The sequence below is a fragment of the Gymnogyps californianus genome, chromosome 13 (assembly GCF_018139145.2).
Source record: "Gymnogyps californianus isolate 813 chromosome 13, ASM1813914v2, whole genome shotgun sequence".
NCBI classification, from domain to species: Eukaryota; Metazoa; Chordata; class Aves; order Accipitriformes; family Cathartidae; genus Gymnogyps; species Gymnogyps californianus.
The window spans coordinates 20,066,823-20,093,336 of NC_059483.1; the positions used below are offsets into that span (position 1 = coordinate 20,066,823).

The window sequence follows — 26,514 nt, forward strand, 5'->3', positions numbered from 1 at the left end:
GCTCCCAGTTCACCAGCGCTTTGTAGACTTGATCTGCCAAGTTCAGGTTTTCGAAGATGCTGTCTGTACAGGGCCTCCTCCAGCCCGGGGCCCGAGGGGCTGAATCATTGCTGGGGGTGGGAGCGAGGTGCTGCCACCGGCCCTCCCCAGCACTGGGAGCAGGGTCCCGTCTCCCTGGGCTGCTTGCTGACGGCCGCGGATGGGCGAAGGGCTTGCCTGTCTCAAAGGGAGAGCGAGCAAAAAGCTGGAACAGGGGTGGAGAACAAGAGTGAATTGTGGTGCTTGCTGTGACCAGCTCACGGACAACCTTAATTCTCAGGTATTCTGACTTTAACTCATTTGCAACCTTGAGGTTTTAGGTATTGTCTGTGTTACCTAGAGCAACATCATATGCTGTTGGGAGAGGGGGGTTTAAGCTCAGCCTGCAGCAATGAGCAAAGTCCCGGCTGGCATAAGGTCTTGAGGAATAAATGAGGCAGTCTGTCTTCTGCTGCTGCCCTGCGGTGGAAGGCACCGCTGTTACCTTTGAAAGCTTTTTTTTTTTCCTGTTTTTTGTGGAAGATGCTTCAGTTGTGTAACCTGGTTTTGTTTGCTCTGGACTTTGCCGCAATAGGATAGCGGAGGCCTTTGGAGGACAACACTGAACTTATGATTATATCTGAGAAGTCCCAAAACTGCATCATTCTGGATCATTATAGTGTGCTGCTCGCTACAGCTGCTGACCAGCTGTTGTAGCTGTTGTCATACATGGCTGTGGGAAGTGCCGGGTACAAAACTGCCTGAGGAGTCCAGCCTCTCCAGCAGAAAGGCTGAAGACGCAGCAAAGCTGCACTAGAGACCTTGTCTGAGCTGAAAGAAAATGCTTCCTTTGGGGAGGCTGGTGAATGAGTCCTGGCTATCTACTGTTTTAAAGACCGCTAACTGCTTGATGTGAAACACCTTTGTGGTGTTGGGGAGGGCATCCTCTCCTGTCCAGCGCACAGCGGGTGACGGTGGTGATGCTGTGGTGCAGACGGAGTGTTGTGGTCCCTGAGCAGGGACCTGCTAAGTGAGTGCTTGGTGACTGTAACTAGTAAGCCAGGTTATTTTTGGCATAGCCTCTCTGCTTTATAAGGGATGGACTGAGCTGCTAAAACCACATTTTTCCCCTACAACCTGTTATTAAGCCCAGAAGAGGCTCAAGCGCCAATCCAGAGTTGCCCTTCAGAGGTGGGCTGTTGTGGAGCTGGAGGCTGATCCTGGCTGTGGTGTAACTGGTTTTTTTTATTTTTAAACTTTAAGCCTAGCCCCTCCAGGTGAGGAAACGGTGGTTGTGACCAGGCTTTGTAACTGGCTCTGCTGAATGACTTGTAAGTCACCTGCCCACATCTGGACCGTTCTGCATCCGCCAAATGTGGTGAATGCACAACTTAGTCCTGCGGGACTGCCCTGATCTCAGCTGAGACCTTACAGGTTGTCCCTGAACCTACAATCTTTTAATGACAGTAAGCCAAGGAAATACTATATAACCATTGAAGTAAAATAACATAAGCAAAGCGAAGCTTTGGTGCACGTAATTGAGTACCTAATCGCTGCGCTTGCCACCTGGGGATTGGAATTGCTCTCCCGCTCTGGAGGCTGAATGGGACATACTGTGATAAGCAGTTTAATTGTTTCCCCGCATCTGCGGCAGCGTTGTAAAGCGAAGGCAAGCTGAACACACCTTCAGAGCTTCACGGCCTCTCTGCAACTCCAAGACTGCATTTTTCCTGTGGCGCTTGAGCATCTCTCTTCATACAGCTGTTACGCTCCTGCTAAACTGTTTATGTTCTCCTGTGCTGTTTGATAGCAATGAGCCACCAGGTTTTTCTGGGAAGCGTTTCAGATTTACTTAGATATAAGAACAGTCATAGGAATGTGACACTGTGAGCAATGAGGAGAGTCCAGTGGGTGCTAGTAACGGGATGCCCTCTCAAACTAATTACTGGGCTTTGGGCATCGCATTAGTAATGAAGATTAGGCGAGTGCTGAGCAGAAATCAAAGCAAGTGTGATTTGGGGGGGTGGATTCAGAAGAAAAGGCTTGGAGTGATTAAGGACAAATGTATTTGTCCGCTGTTACATGCTCTCAGGAACACTTAGGACTGGTGTGGGTGGGTGTTGGGCTGGGAAGTGGGGTTGTCCTCATTTCTCTCCTGGGGTCAGCACAGACTGTGCCTAGGGCTGGGCTCTGCTCTGTTCTGAGTGCCCCAAGGCAGAGAAGATGGCTCTATGGGAGTAGAGCTCGAAGTAATGAAAATATGGGTGTAGAGGCACTGCTGTTGCAAAGGATTACAAAGTCTGAGTATGCCCAACTTGGCTAAGAAATGCAGGCATGAAGGGGAGAGTGTTTTTTGGGTGGCCAAAGCACATGTGGTGAACAAGAAGAGATGATGCTTGGCTCTGGGAGGCTCAAACTGGTACAAACCCCAGCTGAATGCTGGTTTAATTTTCCTTGTTGCCTCAGAATGGCATCCGACTGTTTTCCTGGGGCACACATTGGAGCTGTGATGACTTTGCCCCCATTCCTGGGATTCTTGCAGAGGGAGTAGGTGGTAGTCATCGCATGCTCCGCCGTGTTACTTTGCACTGTGAAGGAAGTCGGTACAGGATCTGCCCCATCTTCTTATTCCACTTTTTTTTTGTCTTTACAACTTAAATTCATGTTTTAATCTGCCCACTTGAGTCAGGAGGAGGACACAGCTGTTGGCATCTTCCATGTCTGTGTGCAGCTGTGAGTCCACGCTGCTGTCCCCTCGCAGCCATCCGGACTGCCACCTAGGAAGCAGTGGGACACAGTGTCAGCGTGCTGGGAAGGCAGGGCGCAGTCTTTCGTCTTCAGTGTAAAAACTGCAATGGCAAGTCAAAATAATGGGATGCAGCCTGTGCTCACGTTATTTGAAATACACCGTAATTTGGGTTTTTTTCCCTCAAAAACATGCAGGTCTTGTTTCCAACCTCTCTGACCCGTACAAGATAGATTTCCTGTGAGGAAGGGAGAAATTACTGGATTTTTCTGCTGTGGCAAAACCTCGGGACCATTTTTTGAGGACTGATACCAGATGCCATGCCAGCTACTTAACTGTTGCAAATGTGTGGCACTATGCGGGCTCTGTGGCTGCTTATGGAAGAAAAACATCAGTTTTCCTTGTCTTGTCCTTGCTGTCTCTCTGCCTCCCGTTTTTTCTGTGAGCACTCTGCCTTTACCCAGCTTGTCCTTGGGTCCCAGTTGTAAATAACTTGTCTGGTGGCTGAGGACGACAGTTTGATCCTATTTTTAAGTCCTTTGGACTTTCTTGTTTGTGGAATTTGGATACTGGGAATGGCAGGATGTTTGTGTTGGAATTGCTGCAGGGGGATTGCTTGGAGCAACCCTTGAAACTTCTTTTCTTTGACGTTGCAGGTGCAGTGCTATGCTGCTTGCAGAGAGGGGCATGTTACCCTGTAATGTATGTAGTCTATCGTGCTGGTTTTATGTGTGTCAGGGTTGTTTCTCTGGCCCTTTTTGGCCAGACCCTGAATGCATGGTTCCTGGTGTAAGGAATGAGCTTGAGCACTGTAACTGAATGGGTCCTGTATCCATATGGATAGGACAGAATGTTAGTGTTTAAAAAAAAGCCTAAATCCCACTGATGCTCCTTCCAGTGAAGTGGTCTGGTCTCGCCTTGAAATAATTCAACTTGTCTCTTGATTTCTCAATACCAGAGCAGGGTGGGGAGAAAAGCTGGAGCTATCTCTGTGTTGGTGGACCTGTGATGAGCAGCTCCAGCCTTCCCCGCTCCTGGCTGAAGTGATTAAGGCCATGGTCAAAACCAGATGAGGGTTATTTTTTAATTATGTAGTGCAGGTAAACAAGATAATTTAGCTGAAAGATAATGCAGTGAAATTAATGCTGCAGGAATGCGAGGCAGACTCTGTTAGTGTCTTGTCTTTTAAGGTGCTCATCTTTGCTTTTTCAATTAAATCAATCTTCTTGCACCAGAGCAGTTGGGAAGCAGATGGACCTGTGAAGCCACGCACTGTCCTTCTGCTTCGGTACGCTTGTGCCGTCAGTGATCTGTTGCTTTTGGACTTACTATGTGAATGAAAGGCTGGCCAACTCGGGCCAGCGGGTATTGTGAAGAGCAGACAGTTTTACTGAAGCAGTCCAGCCCTTTGCTCCCTGGTCTCTAGCAAGAGGAGAAGGCACCTATAAAAATGTGCACCTGCAGGAAGAGGTTATCAGTTTGATGGCTTTTGGTGACTCCTGAATTTCTGCGGGTTTAAGGGAATGTGCTGCCCAGCTGGAAGCTGCTGATGTTCAGGGAGTTAATTCCTCCTCCAGAAGCTTTCTCTGCCTCTGTGGCATGGGAGCAATGCTGCTTCATTTTGCAGCTTTCCCATTTTATGCTTGATGGTTAAAGTTGGAACACTTATATCTCATTCTGCCAAGAAGTGTTTAGAATAGTTTTTATGAGAAACATCGAAAGTTGCAGGTCCACGGCTGATGCCCTGGCTGCTCTGCATAAATCACTGGGTGGTAAATATATTTAAATGAAGAGCTATCACAGTCTTGCTAGTTGAGTAATAAATCAGGGCTGAGCAACTCCATAAAGGCGAATCTTAATGCCTTGGCTTGGAGTTGTAGGGTGGGGTGGTAAAGCTGATGGAACGGCGGGATGTTTCTAAACAGAATGTGCCTGCCCTTAGTTACGCTGCCACAAAGAATATAAATGATGCTGCATACGTAACTGAAGTGTTGAAAATAGCTTTTTGTTGGTGTCGCTTGCCTTGTTTCGTGTGTCCGCTTAACGTCAGCTGTTTGTGCTTTACTTCCCTTTGGTAGCAGCGGCAGATCTTGTGCCCGGCAGTCAGGTCCCTGGCAGGTAAGGGAGAGATCCTAAGCCTTGCCTTCCAGTCTTGTACTTAGTGCCGAAGCCCTGGTGCTGTGACATCAACCTATAGGAAATTATGGTGCTTAAACACTTTCAAGGACCTGCTCAAAATATTTCATTATCTGAGGAATTTTGTGGAATACCCAGAAGGTGATTATAAACCCTTGGAATGTGGCTGCCTCTCCATGAAGCAGTCCAGCCAAACAGCATTTTGAGGAGACTCTTGAGTATGAAACCTCCATCAAGATTTTCTTCTTTTCAGACTTGGGTTTGGTGCCCGCAGCCCTCGGGCCTTTTGTTTCTCGCACTGGAGGAACACCTGCCCGAGCTGCCCGCTCTCGGGTGCTCCTGCGCTTCGCTGCCTGCTTCAGTACCATTAACAAAGCCAATGCTTGCCTGGTGGCTGTGGTGCCGCCATGTCCTAGGGAAGCCTGAATGCTGTTCTCCGTGCACAGGGCTGTTCTGGTGATGAAAGAAGTGCTCTGCCATTGCGTGGCCAAAACATGGGCGAGGGCCCTGCCGCAAGCCCTCTGGCCAGGCTCAGGTGTACTGCCAGAGCTGGAGCCTCGGAAGAGTTTCCCTCAGAACAGGGTTTGGAAGTATGATCAGGTTTCCTAAGAAGGGGATTTGCAGGACTGCCCTGCCCATCAGTCTGTCCTTCACCCCTCTAATAGCTTCTGCTTGCTAATTTGACAGAAAGAGGTTTATACCTTTTTTTATTTAAAAAAAAAAAAAAATTAAAAAATAGGCAGCCAGGTAGGTGGGAGAGTTTTGGCTAAAAGGACGCACCAAAGCTCTCCACGCTCCTCTGTGTGACTCGTGCAATGCATAATGTGCTCCAAAAACCGTGGCAGAAACTTCAGCGAGATTTCCTGCCTTGCTAGACATGGGAGTTTATCCTCAGGGTCTTTCTCTTTTTGTGTGGACTCTTTAGTACTTAAGACAAAATGTCCAGTGGAAGCTTCCTCTCTGATTAGGATATTCGTTGTTTCTCTTCCGTGTGGATTCTCTGAAGCCTCATAAGGGGTTTTGTTCAGCCTTTAATTCAATTAAGAAATCAAGCAAGAAATGCAAATCTTTTTAGCCTCATTGGTTTCAGTGCTCATGACTATATCTGAAGAGAACATCTCCTGCATAGTACAGCAGGGCAGCTTAGGGAGGAAGCATTTTTCCGGGCTTTAGCTGAGATTTCAGGTGCTGCTGGAGGCTTATGAATTATTTTGTCCCTTTGGAGCATGGGGTGGACGAAAGATCTTCAGTCACCTGTTGGTGAAGGTGCCTTGGTTTAAACCCGTTTCTGAAGCAGCACCTTCGATAGAAACCTGCTTTCCAGCCGGGTGACTTCTACCAAAGGTCGTTAGTTGGTGTGAATTAGACTTGAAACAGCTGGTGGATGGTGAGTGATACTGGGGGACAGGACACACAGTAGTGACTGTCACGCCGGCTGCTCTTGCACGTGTCCTTCGGCGCTGGCTGGGGAACGACCTGCCTGCTGAGGAATACAAGATTGGGCTCTGATGCCTCATAGTCCTCGCATTTAAAAAGTTAAGTCTTGTATCTTCTTGTTTTTGTGTGCTTTCTTGTCTTGTCGTCGGTGCCTCAACTGTACTTTCTGGCTAGAGCTGCTGAGGGGTTCTCTAGATATCTTGTTAGACTGCCTTTTAAACAAAGTTTATTTTGTTTTTTTAGAAATCATCATTTGTGATGAAAGACATTTGTGCCTTTCATGGATGGGGATGGCTGAGAGACAGTCTGGGCTCATCTTTGTATACTTGAAGACTTGCATTTTGATACAAGAAGCCACGTTAGTTTTAAAACTACATAAAACTCAGCTTTATCCCTGCAAATTCACTTGTAAACGAGTTGGACCCCCTGTAAATTGTTTCTAGAGAGTCCAGAATCAGACTTCAGTGAACACAAGCTGCTACAGCACGGTGAGCCCATGGAGGGCTGGGGAATTTATCTCCAGAGTCCTACATCTTCTACTTCCAATGTTTCTAGCAATTAGTGCCCCTCAAATCTGAGTGCGCTGTCATGGGGACTGGTCTGCCGCCTTGTGTACACTAACCACCGAGAACTCTTTTGTGGTCCAAATTAAAATTGCTCTAATTTTTCAGAGTGGTGCTTTGGTCTCACCTCTGTCGACTGCCTCTGTCCGCTGCCTGCCCAGGCACTCCTGCCAGCCCGAGTGTCCTCTGTCCCGGGCTCTCCGCAGGATGGCTTCTGCTCAGATGCTTTTCTGTAACGTCATGGTCTTCATTTCAGAATTAACGTCAAACACATTCAGCAAGATAGGAAGCTTTCCTTACAAAAGAGAAATTTAGAGTCAAAAATACCTATTTTATCTTGGTACCTTGAGTTCTGGTTTTTACTCAATCTTGGGAACTGATAAAGCGTTTGTGTGCATGTGTATATATACATGCCGGTTGTGTTTATCTTCAAAATATGCATTTTTATGGCATTTGTATGGAAGGAGCTCTTAGTCTCATCTTTTTTGTTTGTTTGTTTTAACCTTTTGTTTAATTTCCTGTGGATTTTAGTACTAGCTTTATCTTACATTCCCTTAAACATAGAATTAAATATTAGGATTTTTACACTCTCTTGCTCTGTTTCTAGACGAAACCAGGAGTTACAAGTAGAGTTTTGAGGGCCTTGCTCTGGCTGCACTACGCACTGGAAACCCAAGCGAAGCCAAAGCCATGTTAAGCTGCATGCCCTTAGGCAGACAGACCCTTGGTCTGCCCTGCTATGGCTGTATATTTAGCCTGTATGCCCTTTCCAGTAACAGCTGGGAGAAGATGCCTGGAGAGGAACGCGAGTCATCGTTTTCCCTGAATGCCGTCCCGGGATCCTGCTATCTGTCACGAGTGCCGCTTGAGCCAGAAACGCTGCCTTGGTAACTCTGCCTTCTATAAAATTGTCCTATCCCATCCTTCTTTTTTTTTTTTTTTGTTTTTTTTAAACCCACATGAAGTTTTAACATTCATGTTCATAACCCCATTGAGTCCTTGGGAAAACTCTCATTTTGTTTGGGTTGGAGCCTGATTCAGGTTAGTTTGGCTTCTGGTCCTTTTATTAGAGGAGAGTGTGGGCTCTTGTTCCCCATCGCCCTCGTGCCCCAGTGCATCCCGCTTTGTTCTCTCCCAGCTTCCTCCAGGAAGGATCCATTTTGTACCTTTGATCCCCATCACCTTTCTCCACCAGCCCTCCCTCGAGATGGGGCTTGCTCGCAGGATGCAAGCAGTGTGGGCGGCACTGGTGAAGCTGTCCCCCTGCCTTGGCTTGTTGGGTGGGTGTTTATATCCTAATTTGCTTGCTGCCAGCAGCCAGGAAAATGGCAGTTCTCCCTGGCTGCGATGTTTGTAATTACAGGGGAAAAAATTATCTCTGAGGCCTTCTAAATACTTGGGAAGATAATATCTGAGTTTCCTTTCAACTGAACGCACTTGAAGATACGATCTGAGTTGGCTGTCTGGGACTAACAAAGTGGGAGGAAGGGATTGATTGTGGTTGCTGAAACTTTCATCAAAGAGTCAGAAGTCTTGCTTAGCCAAAATCTGCGGCTGCCAGTCAGTGCTGCGGGTCAGGCGCAGCGGCCGTTCGAGGCATGGCTCAAGCATAGAACAAGGAGCACGCGTGGGCTGCAAGGGGCCACTCGAGCAGGATTGACAAGCGGGGGGACATCCATATGGTCTTCCAGCAAATGTGTTAGGTCAGCGTGCAAGTGCTAGTCGAGAAGCGCTTGTGGGTACCGTACTCATCCCCTCCTGCCTCCCCAGGGCTGCAGGAGGCTGGGGAGGGTGCTTTGCCTCCAGAAGAAGGCTTATCACTGCACCTTGCAGGGGAAATGTACTCTGCAGGGAAAGAAAAACACGCTGTGTCCAGCTGGCAGAAGGGCTCTGGTGTCCTTTGTGTTTCTGCTGCTGCTCTGCAGTGCCCCTTGCACGTACCTCTGCAGGAGTGCCCCTGGCTGCGGGTTCTGGGGGGGCTGCCGGGGCTGCTTCTGCCCCTGCACACCTCTTGATGGAGGGAGGGCTACCAGGAGCATATCCTCGGTGCTTACCTTTTCCAGGGCAAGAAGTCTTCCCGGGAACAGAGTCCCCAGCTGGGAAGGGCAGTATAGTGGCCCAGCTTCTGGACAGGCAGATGCAATACAGGGAAAAAAGGGAAATTCTGCTTTTTGCATCTTTTTCTCTCTCTCTCGAAGCTGCCTCTGTGTTCCCTCTGCAGGAAGTGCCAGAGATCACACATCCTAATGAGCACAATACCTGTGTGGTGTCTTGAGTGGTCCAGCTTTCCCTAGCTGTGCTCGCTCAGCACTCCGCTGTCCATCAGTCTGAGCAGAGGCATCAGTCAGTGTCTCTAGTCCCAGGCTGGGGGAGAACCACAAGCAGGTTTTGTTGGCCAAGGGGAGACATGAGATGCAAATGAGAGGGCTGTGGGAAGGCTTCATCCCTTCTTGGTGGCACAAAACTGTAGTTTTCAAACAAAAGTTAATGGAAGATAGTAGAAAGCTTCCTGTTAGCTACAGGAAAGTTAAATATCTTGGTGCTTACTCTAGCAGAATAAAAACCGCTGTGAGGTGTCGATTGCTGTGACCACTTCCCGTACAAGCTTCATGAAGCTGCTTGTGGCCTGTGTGACTTGAAGCAGCAAGTCAGTGACAGTTTGCAGCAGAGTTCGCCATCAGCAGGAGGGTGCTGCTTGTCTCCCTGCCCAGCATGCATTTTTAGCACTGCTGTTTTGGGTTTGTTTGGTTTTGTTTTTTTTCTCTAGATTGTTTTTCAGCGTCAGGGTTTCCTGTTACTGACACCAGATGTGCTGGAGACAAGCAATGCAGAAATACAAGAAGGGACGAGACTGAAAAAAGCATATTTTTTGTGCCTATGTCCTTTGAGCTAGGTGTCAGTTCTGTTGGGCGTTTAACTTGGTGACAATACAAGGTGGGCATAGCTGCGGAGGAGCGTGTTGAAATACAATTTTAGGGCAAAGAATCGAGTACAGCTTGGTTTGTACCTCCTGGGCTGATGGCGTCTGGGGTGACCAGCTAATGATGGCAAGCTTGTCAACTGGCTGCAGGCAGCAGAGGGTGGAAGGGGTTCCTGGAGCTTCAGGAGCACTGATCTGGGGCTCTCAGCTAAGGCAGCTTTCTCTTGCAGTCTGATCTCTGATGCCAAGCTGCCTGCTACTTTGGTTTTGATGTATGCATGGCTATAAGCAGGCAGCTGTGATTGCAGCGTTAAGCCAAAAACTTGTGAATGAACTTGTCTTTTAGAGAGACATCCAGTCTCGGTGTAAAGCTGCCATCCCCGCAGATGCCTGGTTAGCGCCGTGCGGGACAGGACGCTGTCGCTCTGAGCACAGCTGAGCAGGGAGCTACGGCTAGTGGTGAATCTTCCTTCCTCCGCCTTGCCTGTAACCTCGCAGCAGCTGCGTGCTGGTTAGTCTGTGTGTGACAAATGCATCTCGGTGCAGTTGCCCTCCTGTACATCCCTTTCCATAACTCATCCCGGGCGCAGCAGCGTCTGGAGCCTGGATCATCTGTTGTGAATGTACATGGCTGAAACCATCGAGGTTGGAAATAATCCCCAGAGTCATTTTGCAGTCTGTTCCCCCAGCTTATAACGTAGGCTGTTGGAGGGGCTGCTGCCTTGTTTCAGAGTATGTCCGGAGCCAGGCAAGTGTGGAAACTCTTACTGTTTCTTAAATTTCATGCTTCGGAGTGTTCTTTCTGCGTATAATGTGTCAAGCTTGCAGACTTGGCATGCTCTTAGTCTTGAGGAGACTGTATCTATTAGTTCATAAACTTGGTGATGGGCTGCTCTCCCAGGTGTGCTGCCTCCGAGCTGTTTCTCCCTCCTGCCCCCCTTCCCAGACTCCCTTAGCACAGCGCAGACGTGCATGGAGCACCAGCCGCCTCTGCCTGGACCGTGCCGCCGGGCTGGCACCGTCGGTGCCTGCTGTTGTGTTGTGGACCGGGGAGCGTGTACGGCAGAGTGCCATCTTTGTGTGCCTGGCTGGTGACACTGGATTTCATCATTCCTCCTGCTTGCTGCCTTGACACGCAGACGCGCAGTAGCTGACGGGACTTGCCCAGAGATCCTCCTGTGGAAACACGCACAAGAGATCTTTGCAGAGACAATAGCTCTGTTCTGGAAAGTTGCACTGGCCCTTTTTAGCTGAGTCTGAATTTGCTTCCTTAGAGAAAGGCCACTCATTTAATGCTTCCTTTAATGAGGATATTGTTAAATGAGCAATCAGGTAAGTGGAATTCCTCCTAACTCTCCTAAATACCTTCTTATCTGGAGTAGAGAATTGCATGGCAGTTACCTGAGCTTTCTTCATGCTAGGCTCAGTGGCATTAATATGCTGGCAGTGATTAATTATCGCAGCCCAGTGATGTGATTGTGTGCTTGAGCAATTGGATTAGACGGAGCTGGACGGAGACTTCACTTTCACTGGTTCTTGCTGAAGTGGTGGTGTAATGGGCCACAGAGGAAGAGTGATTTCTAGGGCAGCCACGCTCCTGCTGCCGGGACTCTTCCCCTGTCCCCACGCTTCTGATTCTGCAGTGGGCAGAAGGAAAGGTGTCTGAGAAGGTGCGTGGCTGGGAGTAGCTACTTTGTCCTGCTCTCAGTCCTTCCTTTTAGTCCTTCCTCCCATCTTCTGTCTGCACTATTCTGCATTCCTGAATAATGAAGGTAGAGCGTGTCCTTAACATGTCAGTGGGCCTTGTAGCTGCATGGAGAAGGAGCAAGCTCCAGCAGTGTCTTGACAAGTCAGCATCATATCAAGTGCAGCATCATATCAACATAACTTCAGCAAGCAGGCCCAGTTCCATGTCTCTGAGATGGGGAATTTGGCACTGGAGATCAGGCATCAACACTGGCACGTGCACCGAGTGCTAGGACTGAAGCAGATGTTGATACTGACTTTGATGTTTCATCCAATGCTCTGAAGGCTCAAAGTTGAGACCAAAAGAGCTCTCGCAGAAGCAGGAGGATAAAGAGAAAGTTGGTTCTTTCAGAAGATCAGACAGAACGAAACATCGTGAAATTCAGGACTAACCTGAACCTTTGTGTTTGTTCCACAAAACTGGGCAGTACAGATCCCGCTGGAAGAAGGAGCACTGTGCCATGTAGAGAAGCTGGGGTGGTCTAGCCTTCCCTCGTAACTTGAAAGTGCTGTCTAAGTCAGTCAGCCCTACGGCCTGATGCTTCCCAGAGATCAGCAGAAGACCACCTGCAGAATGCCGTTTGGGTTTTGGCCCTGTTTTGAGCTTGTGGGAAACTGTGAAGTGTTAAGATTTTTGCTCCCGGAGAGCTCCAGCTCCGTGCCACTTGACGGTCATGGCCGATGATCCAGAACACTGACTTTTTCCACATACAACTGGGATGATGTCTCAAACAAGTGAGTCTGGGTTTTGCCCATGGTTGTACCATGTGAAATGGTGTGGGCTCTTTAACTTGACAGAGGCACCACGCAGGTCCCCAGAGCTTGTTACAGCCTCTCTGCGGGTAACGTTCGCTCTGTTCTGCAGCTGCATGGAGACCTGCAGTGCTGGTGGCCAGCCGACTTGCTGAGCCAGGACTACTGGCTTTTAGGCAGAGGACCTCCTATCCCAAAAGCGTTCTGCCTTGAAGCAATAGTCCACGTGGACCTCAGCACTGCGGGGCGATGCCTTGTTCCAGCTATCTGTAGAGCTGTAGCACCCTGCCTTTCCTCCTTAGCACACAGCGTGAGAGGCTGGCACGGTTTCAGGTTCTGTCAATTGTTTGGTGAGGTGGAGCTGTGTTAAGAGATTTTTTTGGTGGTGCAAGTTTGTTCTCAGCTCTTCTGGTGGTTTTTTTTTGTTATCAGCTACTGAATTCCTCATGTACTTTTTGTGTGCTCCGCTTCCATATGCTGAGAATGTTCTTCTGTAGTTCCCATAAAATGAAATTCTGAATTTGTGTGACCTGCAAATGTCACACAAGATCTTAATGGCCAGCGTGTGAGTTGCTTGGCTGAGGGGCACGTACATATCGGACAGGCAGTGTTTGTTGCCTGCTCCAGTAATTGTTTCTGAAATGGGTGATGACTTCATCTTCCTCTCCTGCTTGCCACAGATATCAAGAACCAGCTCCTTTCTGCCCAAATACTCCTCTCCATCCAACAAAAACGCCCCAGGCCAAATCGAGTCATTTGGCTGAGCAACACAGAGCTGCACCACGCTCGTGCACGAGCTCCGCCGCAGCCATGACAGGGGGCAGGGGCTAGCCTGAAGATGTGGTGCCGAACCTCTCCAGCGCCATGCAGTTGTATGCTGGGTGTCTGTCTGTCTGGTTGTCTGGCGTGTTTCTCCTCTGCTCAGGTGTGGAGACTCAGCGCAGCTGTGAGAGGCAGCCATGTTTCCATGCTGATAGCATCTCAGCCCTGCAGCAGCCACGGGGCTGCCGGGTTCTGCTGCTGCTGCTGCCGCATTCCTCTCCCGGCTGCAAGTCTCTGATCCTGCCTGTACTTGCTGCGCGGGTTGCTTTCTAGTCTCACGCAGCAGGGCTTTCCAATGAGCAGGCTTCAGGAGAAGTAGCTCACGGACAAGGCATCATCACTGCAGTGTCCATACCCCAGGCTCCATGGAGGGTGAAGGTGGTTCTTCTTTCTGCTTTTTTAAGGCACTGTGCAGGGATGAGAGTCCCCCAGTTTCCCGCTGTGATGATCAGTGGCCGCCTCCGGACATCTTGCAGGTGTCTGCTCCACCTCTGTAGCTCATTCACACAGCCTGTTGGATCTTCTCCACCAGACATCTACTGTGGTAGTCGTCTACTTGCTGAGGTGACTCTGGGTTCATCCAAGATCAATTGGTGTGTGTCAGATCCTCCTCTGACCACGCAGGGAGCTGGTAGGAGAGATGTGCCCTGTAGGAACTGTGACTTGTCCTTACCCGCCCAGCCACTTCATCTTTTGTGATGATAACCTCTGGAGAAGCGGCTTAGGCACCTCACTCCGGGTGAAGACCACCACGTGCTCAGTTGCCTTTGGGAAGAGCCTGGCCTTGGCTTCCCTGTTGTTTTGTCTGGTGTATTCCTGTCCCAGTCGGTTCAGGCAGTTGGAAGGACAAGAGCAGTGGGGGAATGGGCTTTCTTCTGGCACTGGCATCTCACACCAACCATCCTCCCATCTGTCTTGTGGTTTCCAGCAATGTTATTCTGCCTCTGCTGTCTCTTTTGCCTTTCACTTGAGACAGGTTTTCTGCAACTTGACAGCGGTCAGATCGGATACCTGCCTCATGGATGCTGTAGCCAGAGGTTATTGCATTCAGTTCATAATTTCTGCTACCCACAGCCCTCCTTGCTAGCTGTGACTGTGTTCGCTGGGCCCATTGCCTTGGGATGGGAGGTGTCAGCCCCTCTGCATGAGTGGTTTATTGTGAAAAGGCCCATCAAGGGGTGAGGATGTGCTAGTCCTTGCATGCTGCCTCTCAGCTTCTCTAGAGTGCAGGTTTTAGGGTGAGCAACCAAATCTTCTCTCTCCTATTATTCCTAGAGTCTGCTGTGGTGACCTTGGGCTTGGTTGCCTGCGTGGACAGGCCCTCTGCCTGCTTCTGCAAGCCTGTGGTGGGCAATATGCGCTTGCCCGGCCGCAGCACAGCAGGTCAGCTGGTCCTGCTGTTGTGCTGCCCCAGGAGCTCTGCAAGGGCAAGAAGCAGTGGGATTTCCCTTCCCACCCGGTCTGACTCCAGGGTCTCTTGGGATGGCCTGATGTGCATCACACGATGCAGCTGGAACAGGCTAAAATAAATCAGAGCCATGCTCAGAGGACTGGGAGCCAGTGGTTAGAAGTTGGGCTGGGTTTGCTCCGGGAATTTGGAGCCATTTCTCTCTCAGCCTGGAAAAAAGGAGTTGGTTCAAGACATGAGAGTGCCTGGCCCGAGGGAGCCCAGTCCCGTGTGCTCCTGGGGGCTGAGCAACACCCGCTTGGTCCGTGCGTCTGTCCTCCAGTCCTGCATAACCCACTGCCCCACTTGTTACTGCAGATTAGTTATAGAGGACTGTGCTAGCTGCAAACCGAGATGCCAGAGTGGGCAGTACGGCTTCCCCCGGGGTCCCAAATGGCTGTCCTCTTTCATGAACCCATTTGCTCTCCTGCAAACAGGCTGTGAAGAGGAATGTGGGGGTGTGTACAGATCTGTGACTCCTGTGTGCCACGGCTGAACACAGTCTGGAGGGAGAAGCAGCCGGGGAAGCAAAGGAAATAATGCTCCAAAGAAACAGAGGAGAGAAAGGAGAGCTGTGAACTGGGGGACCAGAGAGAGGGTGGGGATGGGGGGGGAGCAAGTGAAAGAAGAAAACAAAGTGAGGGAGAGCTGGACATGTTTCTTGGCAGAGTATGGGGACGTGCGAGCTGCGCAAGCAGGAGGGAGCTGGACGGCGGGTAGCAGTGTGGGAAACAGTGTGTGCATAGCTTACTCCAGTCTGAGTTTTAGGGTGCGTATTGCTGGCCCCCAAATCAAGTCTAAACACACTAATACCGAAAGCTGGAACTGAGAGGAGACCTGGCTTGAAAGCCAGGCTCATGGGTCAGAGGAGCAGAAGCATCTGTCGTGCCTCAAGCTGTCAAGATGGCAGCTTTGGAGTACCAAAGGTTTCTTGGGACCTTCATACTGGGTAGCTGGGATTTAAATCCACTGATGCCCCAGCCTGACTTCAGCTTGCCTTGAAAGGTCACCTACTACGGCTGTGCTCTGTCTCAGCTTTGGTTGTATCTGCCCCGTCTCCCTGCCTGTAGCTATCTCGGGATGCTGTGGCTCCAGAGCAGCAGAAGCATGGTTGTGTGCATGGAAAAGCAGGAGGATCTTGTTTCTGTAGAGATGCTGTATGTCAGAAGAGGAGCTGAGAAGCTCTTGCTGTCTTTAATGGTAGTGGTAACTCTTGCAGTTAAATCAAAAAGCTGAAACGAAGAGGGTAGCGTGGCAGGTAGCCCTCTGTGCATTGCAAGGAGGTCTGTGTGCATTAGCTGGCTGGCTTGGATATTGTAATTAATGTGCTGATTGGGTTTCCTATGTTTAACCAGGTTCCCAGGACTCCTAGGATGAGGCTGCTGTGAAGGACTGGCGGATCCCCTGCCTGCGCTGCGGTGCCTGCAGATTCCCTGTGGTCCCCTTTCCGGCTGGAGCACCGTCACCGAGGCCGCCGGGAAGAATGACTGTTGGATGCCTACTGCAGCCCCCTTTCCTGGGGAGGACTTGGCTCCCCGTGCTGCTGCTGGCGGCCTCTGCTCACTGCCACTGGCCCAGCGAGCCGGCAGAAGTGGTTCGGGACTGGGAAAACCAGCTGGAGGCCTCCATGCACTCCGTGCTCTCAGACCTCCGGGAGACTGTGCCAGCCGTGGTGGGCATACCGGACAGCTCTGCGGTGGTGGGACGCTTCTTCAGAGTCTCCATCCCCACGGATTTAATTGCTTCCAATGGAGAAATTGTCCAGGTGAGAAACGCTATTCCGTGAGGCTTGTTTTCAGTTATATTCTTGCAGGAGTCGAGGTAGTCACCCCACTAATAGGCTGGGTCATGAGGGTTGCTGTGAAGCAGTCTTAAGGTTTTGTAGGACTATGGGAGAAGGATTTAAAAAAAAAAAAATAAAGTCCTCACCTCATTGCAAAGTTCCTTTCCTCTTCAATGAAAGGAGGAGACTTCTCTCCTCAGGGATGACGGATCGGGTTTGTTGGCTGTATTTAAACTGTGAGATACTCTGCCCCTGGAACGATGGGCACATTTGTAAAGAGATGTTGCCTTGGGATCTGGAGAGCCACGGATTCCCTGGGACTGCTGCTCTGAGGCTAGGGGAGTTTGCCTCGCTGTGGTAGCAAACATTGCTAGACGAATAGACCTTGTTCTGCCAGCAGGGCTCTGGGCTGCCTTTGACATAGTCTCTCCTGACCTTGTCCCGAAGTCCTCTTGGGAAAGATGGGAGCCTTTCTCTTTATCTGACTTACCCTCATGCCGCCGGCGCTGCAGACACCTGAAAACTGAGTTGTGGAATTGGTCCTGAGGGCAAGAAAGTGTCAGAATAGCCCAGAGGAGGGTAGGCACGCTGCCGAACACACGCTTGCTCATCTTTAGTCCTTTCCTGGGAAGGTGCTGAGAAGTTGTCGTCTTAGCATCTGCTTGCTTGGATCATGGGGAGTTCAGAAAATTCTGTTTTTTAAAAGAAAACAGAATTACCTTCCAATCTTGGAATTTTTTTCAGAGAGCAAAACTGAAGAAATAGTTTTAAAAATCCATTTTTAGGAAACATTATAAAAAGACAACCTTCTGGTGTGTGTCGGAAGATCAGAGGGAGATGGAGAGCAAGTTGGGAGAAAGTCTGACATCTCAGCTTCTTCGTGAAGGCAGGTTTGTTTTAGCTCTGCGTACTGTCACGCAATTATCTCAATCCAGATACTTGATCTTGCTGGCTCCAGCAAGCGTGCTGGGACCGCGATGTGCCAGTGGTAGGCAGAAAATCTGAAGAATGCATCTGTTATCGACAGACAGTCAGATGGGGAGGAGGAAGGTGGTGGGTGAGCCCCCGGCTAGAGGAGGCTAGAGGAGTCGGAGAAGGGGACAGGCTGGTTTCAAAGCAAAGGCTGTGACATTTAATTGACTGCGGCTGAGGAGACTGGCTCGGACGGGAGGCGGTGGTGCCTGCCCTGCTTTAACCACAGCCTGTTTTCTGAGCGTGGAACACCTGTATAGCACTGGGCTGCAGGAGTCCAGATGGGTGTGGTGAGCCCAAGATCTTCTGTTACGGAAGTGATAACTTTGGTTTGGGATTTTGCATCAGAGTGGCTTGTTCTGGTGTTGTCTAATAGCTACTTTGATGGCAAGAATAATTTTCAGTGTTTGTATAACACCGCAGCTTCCTCTGTCTCCTTTTCCTGGCACAAAAGTCATCTGTGATAGCTCCAGTAGCTGCAAGAAAATCCTGATAGATTATTTCCACCCCATCTGATAGCTTTGAACAATACCTCTGCCACTTTGGTGTTGAGGCATGTTTGCTAACACCAACAGATGCCTGAAGAGCCTCAAATGGACTGGGCTGGAGCAGGACCCAACAGTTGCTGGTTGTGTGTAGTTCAGCAAACGCTGGGAGCAATTTTCACGCTCGTCTGTGGGTTTGCTCAAGTGCACATTGCATCTGTTCACCTTGAAATTGATTTTAAAAGTGCAGCAGGCTCTAGGGCGCTGTTAGCAGCCTTGCTTAGACAGTGTATCTGGAAGGTCTCTCCCTTGCAGAGAATGCCTGTTGGCTGCTGAGCACAGCTGACCTTTGCTACAGGGATTTGATTCCTGGCTAGCGAGAACTGCGTAGGCAATTTTGGGTGCTGGGGTGCATTTTTGTTTTACCAGAACATTTCAGGGCAAGTTGCTCTGGTCTTTCTCAGGCTGCCTTGCATTTCTCAGCTGGAGCAGTAAAAGTGTAATACTTCTGGATCTTGCTAACCAGTGTACTTAAACCCTAGTAAGAAAGAATAAGGGCTGTGCCCTTTGAGATGAAACAGTGGGTCAGAGTTTACAATGACATGTGGTTGCCTATATTTAGTCCCCTTAAATCTCGAAGAAATTGGCTATAATTTCATATTTTTTTAAAAAGCTGACAGTTGACGTCCCCAAACTCCCAGGAGCTTCCCATCTGGAGCCTGAAGAAGGTGCGAGTGCTTCATTTCTAGATAATTCCCGCTGATTATTTCTAGGCTTGATTTGTATTGTGGTGGGTATCACCTTGAAGCTGCTTCTCGGATCCTCTCCCGGCTTGTTAGCAGATTCCAGCCGGCTGTAGACAAAATACTTTTCTCTGCAAACTTGGTTGTGGGATGGAAACAACGCCAGGCATCTGCAGCGTGGCGGAGGAGTGCCTTGCAGGCACGCACTCCTGCACAGATATGTGGGCTGTGTGCGTAATCAGGTATGTGCTCCTGGGAGCAGTCACCAGTGTTGCCCTGCCACCCCCAAGCTGCTTAAGAACAGGTGAGATTTTATGGTTAAGTACAAAAGCAAGTTTATTCTAATGTGCTCAAGCTGCAAAGGTGGACACACAGAAAAGAAGTAAAAAAACCTACCTTATGTCTTAATTTCAGAGTCTTGTTTCCATGTTGCTCAGAGCCAGCTGCCAGCAAGGCTTTGTGGCCGTTGTAACTCAACACTGGCAATTAGAAACCCCCTTCCCCTGTGCCTTGTCTTCCTGAGTGGGTGCCTTGGTCAGGCATTAACATGTCCTCTGAAGGGCGCCTGCAGCTTGCAGGTATTTCAGCTGTTGAATTTGGTGGCAGTTCAGTCCAGATGCTGTCCTCTAGCTTCCTCGCTACAGCAAGGCTTCTCGCTGCAAGATTGCTCTCCTGGTGTCTGAAGGTGTCCTGGAAATGAAAACTCTTTGCTGCACCTTCCCAAAATGCTTAACAGCAGCTTGGCACCTTGCAGCCCTTCCTGCTGCGTTTGACACCAAAATCTTGGCATTTTTACAAGAGTTGGGTTAAAACATCCGATCTCCGCATACCGTACAACCCCCGTGCCGTACAGACAGGTAGTGCGAGGGTGTGCAGGTTCCCACTAGCTCCTGGCAGACACTGGCTGGGAGCAGGATAACCGTGGGCATTGGTGCTGGTACCCTGACCGTGATCAGTTGTCATTGGCCTGATGATCTCATTACCCCATTTCCACCGAAGACTGTGGAGTCTGACCCATTACCTCTCAGCTGTGTCCTGTTGTTGAAGAACAGATCATGCTCGGGCCAAAGACCAGGTGGATTTCCTGTTCCTGCCACTTCCATTTGAAGCTGCTCCGGAATTTGGCTGCTCTGATGAAAAACGCAGCTTCTAGCCTAAATTTAGAGATGGCTAGAAATATTTATATGTGCTGCCCTTTTAGCTTAAATCAATTCTACCTTCATAATATTTATTTCCTTTATGTATTTATAAGTGACAGGCATATTCCCCTGTCTTGATTTTATTAGGTTAAGCAAGCCAGCCTCTTTTAGTCTTTTTAATAAAATAAACTTTCTTTTCCTCTCCTCATCTTTGCAGCTGTCTTCTGCACCTCTTCCAGCTTGAGTTTATTTTTCTTATGTTTGCATGACCACAGCTATACAAAATACTCTAGATGAAGTTTTACCAGAGCCTCATATAAAGGCATCAAAACTTCCTTTTCTCTTCCATAAATAACCTTGTTTGACATATCCTACAGTTGTTTGCTTTTCCATATCTGCCTTACTTTGCCTCAGACATCTTGCCATCAGCTGAAATATCCAGGTCTGTAGTTTTTTCTGCTTCCAGTTGTTGAGGTCCCAGAAGAGGACATGAGGCCGAGGTGCATGATCATTGATTTTGCAGTGCTGATCTTGGTCTCCATGAGGTCTGCTAGTCCCGTCTCTACGGTTGTCCCATTTTTCTTGTATGAAAACCTAAGCCTCCCATTGCTGTCCAGGTGATGACACAAATAAAAGGTGAGGACAGTGGCACTAATGCCGATAGCACCTCTGTCAGCATTTGGGATGGTGGCTGTTGAGTAAGTATGGCTCTCCGCTCATCCCACCAGCGATGATACCCTGCCACAAATTGGGAAAGCTGACACTGGCCTTGGTCCATGAAAGAAAAACCACACAAAAGAGGGCATTTATGTGGTGATCACCTCCATCCTGCGTGCAGGACGTTGACCTGACTTGGTGTGGAAACTGCTGTGGAAAGCATCTGGCATCTCCAAGTCCGCGAGAAGGGCTTTCTGACTCTGAGCTGTGGGCTAGATGCTGCGATGATGTTTCTCTAGGCTGGGTGCAGTGATCTGGGCTGCAAACGCCTTTCCAGAAGCACCAGGCACTGCACTTGGGTCTGAGTATTAAATACAGTCACAAAGTGGCATTGCTGTGGCAATACCTGCTTCTTTCCCCTGGGATGCAGGTATAAATCTAGTTTCCTCTAATACGAGTGTACCCACAAGATATTTGAGCCCTTGCACAGTCCAATATCCTAAAGGCATATGCCCACAGTACATAAAGACGTGCCATTTAATGGCTTTTGTTTAAAGGTGGATCTATAAAGTATGCTGGAAGGAGAGAAACTCCTGGTGTGCACTGCTTCCCGAGGCACATCCCTGTGCGAGCAGGTGATTTGCTGTGTCTTACTTGAAGATAACATAAAGCTGCTGATCTGCCTTCATCCTGGTACTGTTAGGTATGGGATAGATCCCACAGAGCAGATCTGCTGTAGGTTTGTTAGCCGATGCTGAGGAGTTCTCAGGTGAGCACAGCCAAGTCTTACTGTTCGTGGCTGTGTCTTGGCTCCTGATTATTTTTGGTTTTGAAATGCATGGTCTCACCAGGGCTTTGTTGGGAAGACAGATAAAACACGTAGCAGGGGCCCCAAGAAGCTGTCGCTGTATGCGAACATAGTTGGTGGCAAAGTGATTAGAACAACTGAATTAACTCACATAGCTGATTTATGCAGTGCAGCTATGCAGCGGGTTTGTGGGGTTATCGGAGCATTGGATATTAATCTGGACAAAAAATCAGGCTCCTTTCCAAGCAGGAGCCTGATTTTCCAATGGTTGTTCTCTTTGCTGTCTGTTGAAGTGGCTTTTATTGAACAGCTTTACTCTCATCAGACTTCAGGGACCTTGTTTTATAAACAGGATCTGCGGAGATTGGGTTGCAGGAGTCCTGACATAGAGTACCGGCTGTCAGGGCTGTGCTGCACGCCTCAGCCCTGCTCTGACCCCGAAGCAAAGGGCTGGATGTCGGCAACCAGCCTGCAGTGCCAGGACATGCTCAGTTTCAGGGAAGAAAAACACGAAATACTGATTGATTTTTTTTTTTTCTCTTGCAATGATCCTTATTTCAAAGAGTTTTAACTGAATGTGAATTTTATTAAAGTGGCATTTCTCAAAGGAGGAAGACAAGCAAAGAACGCTCCTGAGGGGCTGTGTCATCAAGCTGGGTATCTTAAAAGGCTCTCTGTGTCGAAGCATTTGAGCTTCACCTCGTCCTTGGGGTCCCCAGTTTTCTTGGACTTGTACTAACCAGAAGGTGTAGTAACAGCCACTATTTACAGGGGAGTGCGTGGGGAGAAATGGCAGCAGCTGGAACAGGTCCAGGCAAAGGACGACTTGGGCAGGGCTTTGCTTAGCTGCCATACTGCAATCTTAGCGATGAGGTGATAAGATTTCTGCTGGGGGGCCGAGGGGGCTGCTTATCTTTTTCCTGCAGCGAGACCGAGTCGGGGAATTTGGCATTTTCAGTGCACACTTAGTAACAAGCTCTGAATTTGGAGGAGTGGAAAATGTGACTCAATCTAATTATAAACTAGCTTTTCAGAGGGGCTGGGAAGTTCCTTGTTTTGTCCTGCTCTTACGAGTTGTTGCTCTGAGCATCCGGGGAGACTGAGGAACGCAACGGTAAGGAGAATCCTGCAAAGGAGCCGACCTGAGATTGTGGAATCCGGCTCGCCTTTCCTTGCCGCGTTCTTGAATGCCAGCTTTCCAGCAATCTGCTGATGGCAGGAATAAATTGCCAGGGCTGGTTAGCTGCGCGGCGGCAGCACTAAACCCCCAGCACTTGGCATCCCTGCTGTGTGGTATTTTTGCTTCCCTTTGGCCTTTCGCTTATAAAAAGTCACGCTGAAAGAAGAGCCCGACTGAACTTTTTTTTTTAAGCTGTTTGAGGCTTTTCCTGCCCCGTGCTCGCCCCCCAAACAAGGGAGAAAGCGGGGTGTGGGCAGCCTGTGCTGACCCCAGCCCTGGCGCGGGCGGGCTGCGCCTTCCCGCTCCAACAATAAGGCTAAACAAATCCTTCCAAGCTGCTTGCATGGACTGATGAAAGGAGGATTTCTTGGGACACTCAATGTTTTGTAGTGACCTCCCAGTGAAACAGCTGTTGTGTTCCCTTGCCCAGGCAGAGTGGGACGCTGAATAGTGCCCTTATAGCAAACACAGAGGCGCATCTGGAAAAGAAGCCGTCATGGTAGGAGTATGCGAGGATGGCATGAGCTGGGCGTAGCCGCTCAGCCTGCGCCGCTGCGAAGCCATTTTACTGATCGTAAAGAAGCTGGTGAGACAAAGCCCCGCTCTTCGGGCAGGCAGGCTGCGTCCGCGCAGCACAGCCCTACACTTGCATCTGCAAAGGAGGGGGGTTGCTTGCTGTGCGTGAGGCTTCGCTTGCCTGTTCGATGGCTGGAAAAATGCAGATTAGCAGCAGACACGTAAACTTCTCGTTTGGGTTTTCATGAGCACATAAAAGTAGAGCAGCTACTTAAGTAGCTTTGCTGCCTAGTCCTTCAGGGACTGAAGTTTGAACTTGAAGTTGAGGGCCAGGACCTGTGATACAGCCTCTGCAGCCTTGCTGTCCCTTAGCTCAGCTTTCTGAGCTGAAAGATTTGATTTTTCTAAGGCAACAGCTTCAGTGTACGGAGACATGCAGGAAGAGCTTTGCAGGGCTTTCGTTGGGACCAGCTGAAATGCAGGGTTAGTTTAACTGTCCTGACCTACCCTGTGCACAAAGGAAGCACCAATTACCGGCTGTTCCCATATAGCTTTCGGTCTCTGAACAGAGGTGGTGAGCTCCTGCTGGTAATGAAGACTCGGGTCACTGAGGCTGACGTACTTCTGAGAGCCAGTGAAGTCTCTGGGCTGTTTTTAGACTTTCAGGGGCAGATGCATCTGCATGAAATGTCCTAGAGCAGCTTGGTTTTGTCTGTGAGTTCCTGCGCCTTTTGTCCAAGGCATGCAGCAGCTCAGAAGAACACTGTCTGCTGAGGATACCCAAAAGCTCTGGCAGGTATCGCAGTCCCCTCTGCAGGGAAGCACATGTGCTGCGATTCTTCCCTGCTCACTGTGCCAAGTAAATGCAACTTTCTTTTCTTCAGACTGAAGTTTCCCGTAGCACAGTGCTGTGCGGTGGCACCGTTGCTGTGCCCGGTGAGCAGAAGGCTCTGAGAAGTGCCCGTTCTCCTTTCACCACTGTCTTTTGGGCCTTGAGTTCCTAGGCAAGACCCATCTGATGTCCTAGTTTGCAGTTCTGATGTATTTGAGGAAAGCAGGGGGGATGTAAGATTGGAGGCTCCTTCTTGTGTTGTCATATGGTTGCATACAGACAAGCCTCCCTGTCAGAGCTGTTCCTTGGGGCCAAAGACTCATGGCCATTGTGGTCTGAGGATTGTCCAGCTCCTGCCTTCAGCCATCGTGTTCCTTGTCCCAATGCAGCAGCCTCTGCTGCTGCAGGACCTGCTCGGGGCAGTGGTACCTGGACAGCTTGGCCACATGCACACCCCATGCCTGCAGTCACTGGTTCCATCTTCGTGTCGGTGAAGGAGGAGTGCACTTGTTGGACCAACAGGCAGAGACTGCCTCCCAAAAGAGGACTCCGTCCTCTGTCTCGGAGCCTGCAGGCCCCATGTTCTCATTGTTTCTCTTGGCTCCAGGTTGGCTGTGCCAGCACCATCAATCACTGCAGTGCCCACGGTTCCAGCGGCACTGGAGTGCTTGTGAAACCCATGTCTCCACCACCGCTTGTTTGGCCCATGCGGGACGAGGCAGCCCAAAATCTGCCTGCCTGTGTATCTGATTTGAGGCTGAGACGGCCTGTTGCTTCTGCTGCCAAAACTGCCCCGTGCTGCTGCATTAGCAGGGGGTTAAGACGAAGCTTGGGCTTAGACAAACAGCTTAGGTTTGACTCTCTCTCTGCAGTTATATTTGCATTTAAATTTCCATTTTCTTTCCCCTGCCGCTTGGTTAATTGCTTGCAGAAGCCTGAGCGCTGCAGACTTGGTTTAACACCAGTTAGGTCAGTCGGCTTGAGCACAGTTCAGCTTGCCTTCTGCTCAGATTTAGAGAGGGCTCAGCCAGGGTATTTCTCATTATTGGCTGTGTGTGTTAGGGTAATGCTGAAGGAGCAACCCAGGAGGGGAGTCTGTTGTACAGTAAATTGTCATCAGTAATTATACTCCAGATGAAATCCCTGGCACGGGGTCTGTCTCTCAGGAACAGCTGGACATGGGGAGGAGAAGGGGGTGGTGGGAGATCTGGCAGAGCTGCAGGAGTATCCATGCTCACCCCTGCCCAAAAGCAGTCAGGAATTTTTTAGGACTGATTTGAAAGGGCGCAGGAAGGAGCTGAGTCCCTGGCCGCTGCTGCTGCCCACGGGAAGGTCTGGCAGCGTAGATGGGGGAGATCCCATCGGATACCTCTTGGGCCAGGAGGATTTCATAGTGGTGTGCCAAAGGGAGGCCTGTAGCAGGATCCTACGGTACCTGTTTCCTGGCGAAGGACTCGCTGCCTCCTTTTTGGAGGATTCGTCCAGGAGGAGGAGGACTAAATACCTGGAGGATTAGAGGGCACTCTTGTAGGCAAGAAAGCGGTTTTTGCCTGAGTTCCCTCAGAGGCAGCAGTTTTGCCCACTGCTCGTTTGCTTATCTTTGTCTTGTTGGCTACAGGGCTTTAAGATCTAAGTTTAAAAAAACAAATCAAACCGAGCTATCTTCTTTCATGAGCTAACTGCTCTTGGCTGGCCTAAAAATAACAGGCCATGTATATCTGAAAGGACTTTGTGAACAAGGTCTTCAAAACCAGCCAGACCACTGTATGTATTTAAAATGGCAAACATGGCTAATTTTTTAATGGTGTTCAATACACTGCCAGGCTTGTGTAATCTTTAGCCGATAAGCATTCATTTACAATTATCTCAAATAATGGGAAAACAAAGACAGCCTTTTATTTCTTGAGTTATTTTGAAACCAGACCCCTTGAGGGAAATGGCAGGGCTTAAGGCTGATATTTATGGCATACATGGAAAACTGGGAAACTTTATACATGAAAACTAGAGATCCCAAATCATTAACTATGTGTAGCCTTAACAAATACCCTTTGAAGCAATATTTGAAGGAAACATTGCAAGAACAGAGTCCAGGGCTCCCTGCTCCCGGTTTCACGCCACCACGAACACAGCAGCGACCGTGATCCGGACAGACCCATGCCGAGGGCTCCACTGGTTAGCGTTCATTTAGGAACAAGTATTTTTATTCAGCCTGATAGCTGCTTTGATTATCTACTCTAATCTTGCTGGGCTCTTCTTTTGTCACAGGAACATGGATGAGTTCTGCTGCCAGGGCAGTAGCTGTGTTTAAAGCAGAGCCATTGCATCGAATGTTTGTGACTTGTTGCCTTCCCAAAGATTTCCCAGGGGAGGCACAGGCATCTTCATGGGTTTCATAGGCATAATACACATAAACTTGATTTTCTTAATCACCTCTTGCAGAACCCTTAGAAACAGTCCACGTCTCGCAGGTTGAATACAGCTGAACTAGCTCAGCTCTTTTTAAATCAAGTTTAAGTGGGTTTATAAATGTTTTGCAGCTGTCGCATCCCTGCTAGAACAAGTTGTCCCAGTAGGTGATTGCCTGGCCTGTTTTTGTTTTTCAGGAGAGCCTAGTTTTCGGTGTGAATCTGTCTAGCTGCAGTTTCATTTTCTAGCATGGGCCCTTAAGAATGTGAGCTCACATGTAAACTGTAGGTTAAAAATGGTTTTCCAAGCAGAAATATTCAGACTGGCCTGTGCCTCCCTCACTGTCCTTTTCGCACGTGGGGTTGGCCACCTTTCCTACGTGAGTTTGGCTATCAAACATAGGAG

At 49.4% G+C, this 26,514-nt stretch overlaps 1 protein-coding gene across 3 annotated transcripts in view; it reads left to right on the plus strand.

Annotated features, from left to right (window-relative positions):
* DAG1 (dystroglycan 1) overlaps window positions 1-26,514 on the plus strand; it is a 54,016-nt gene that overhangs the window by 21,461 nt on the left and 6,041 nt on the right. The window contains exons 1-2 of one of the 3 annotated variants that reach the window (XM_050904576.1): window positions 7,758-7,787; window positions 15,944-16,353. In XM_050904576.1, the coding sequence (XP_050760533.1) occupies window positions 16,072-16,353 (282 nt within the window). In that variant the 5' untranslated portion in view covers window positions 7,758-7,787; window positions 15,944-16,071. Of the gene's footprint in view, window positions 1-7,757; window positions 7,788-11,119; window positions 11,153-15,943; window positions 16,354-26,514 lie in introns of those variants that run through there. The other 2 variants (XM_050904577.1, XM_050904575.1) reach the window with 2 other exon arrangements.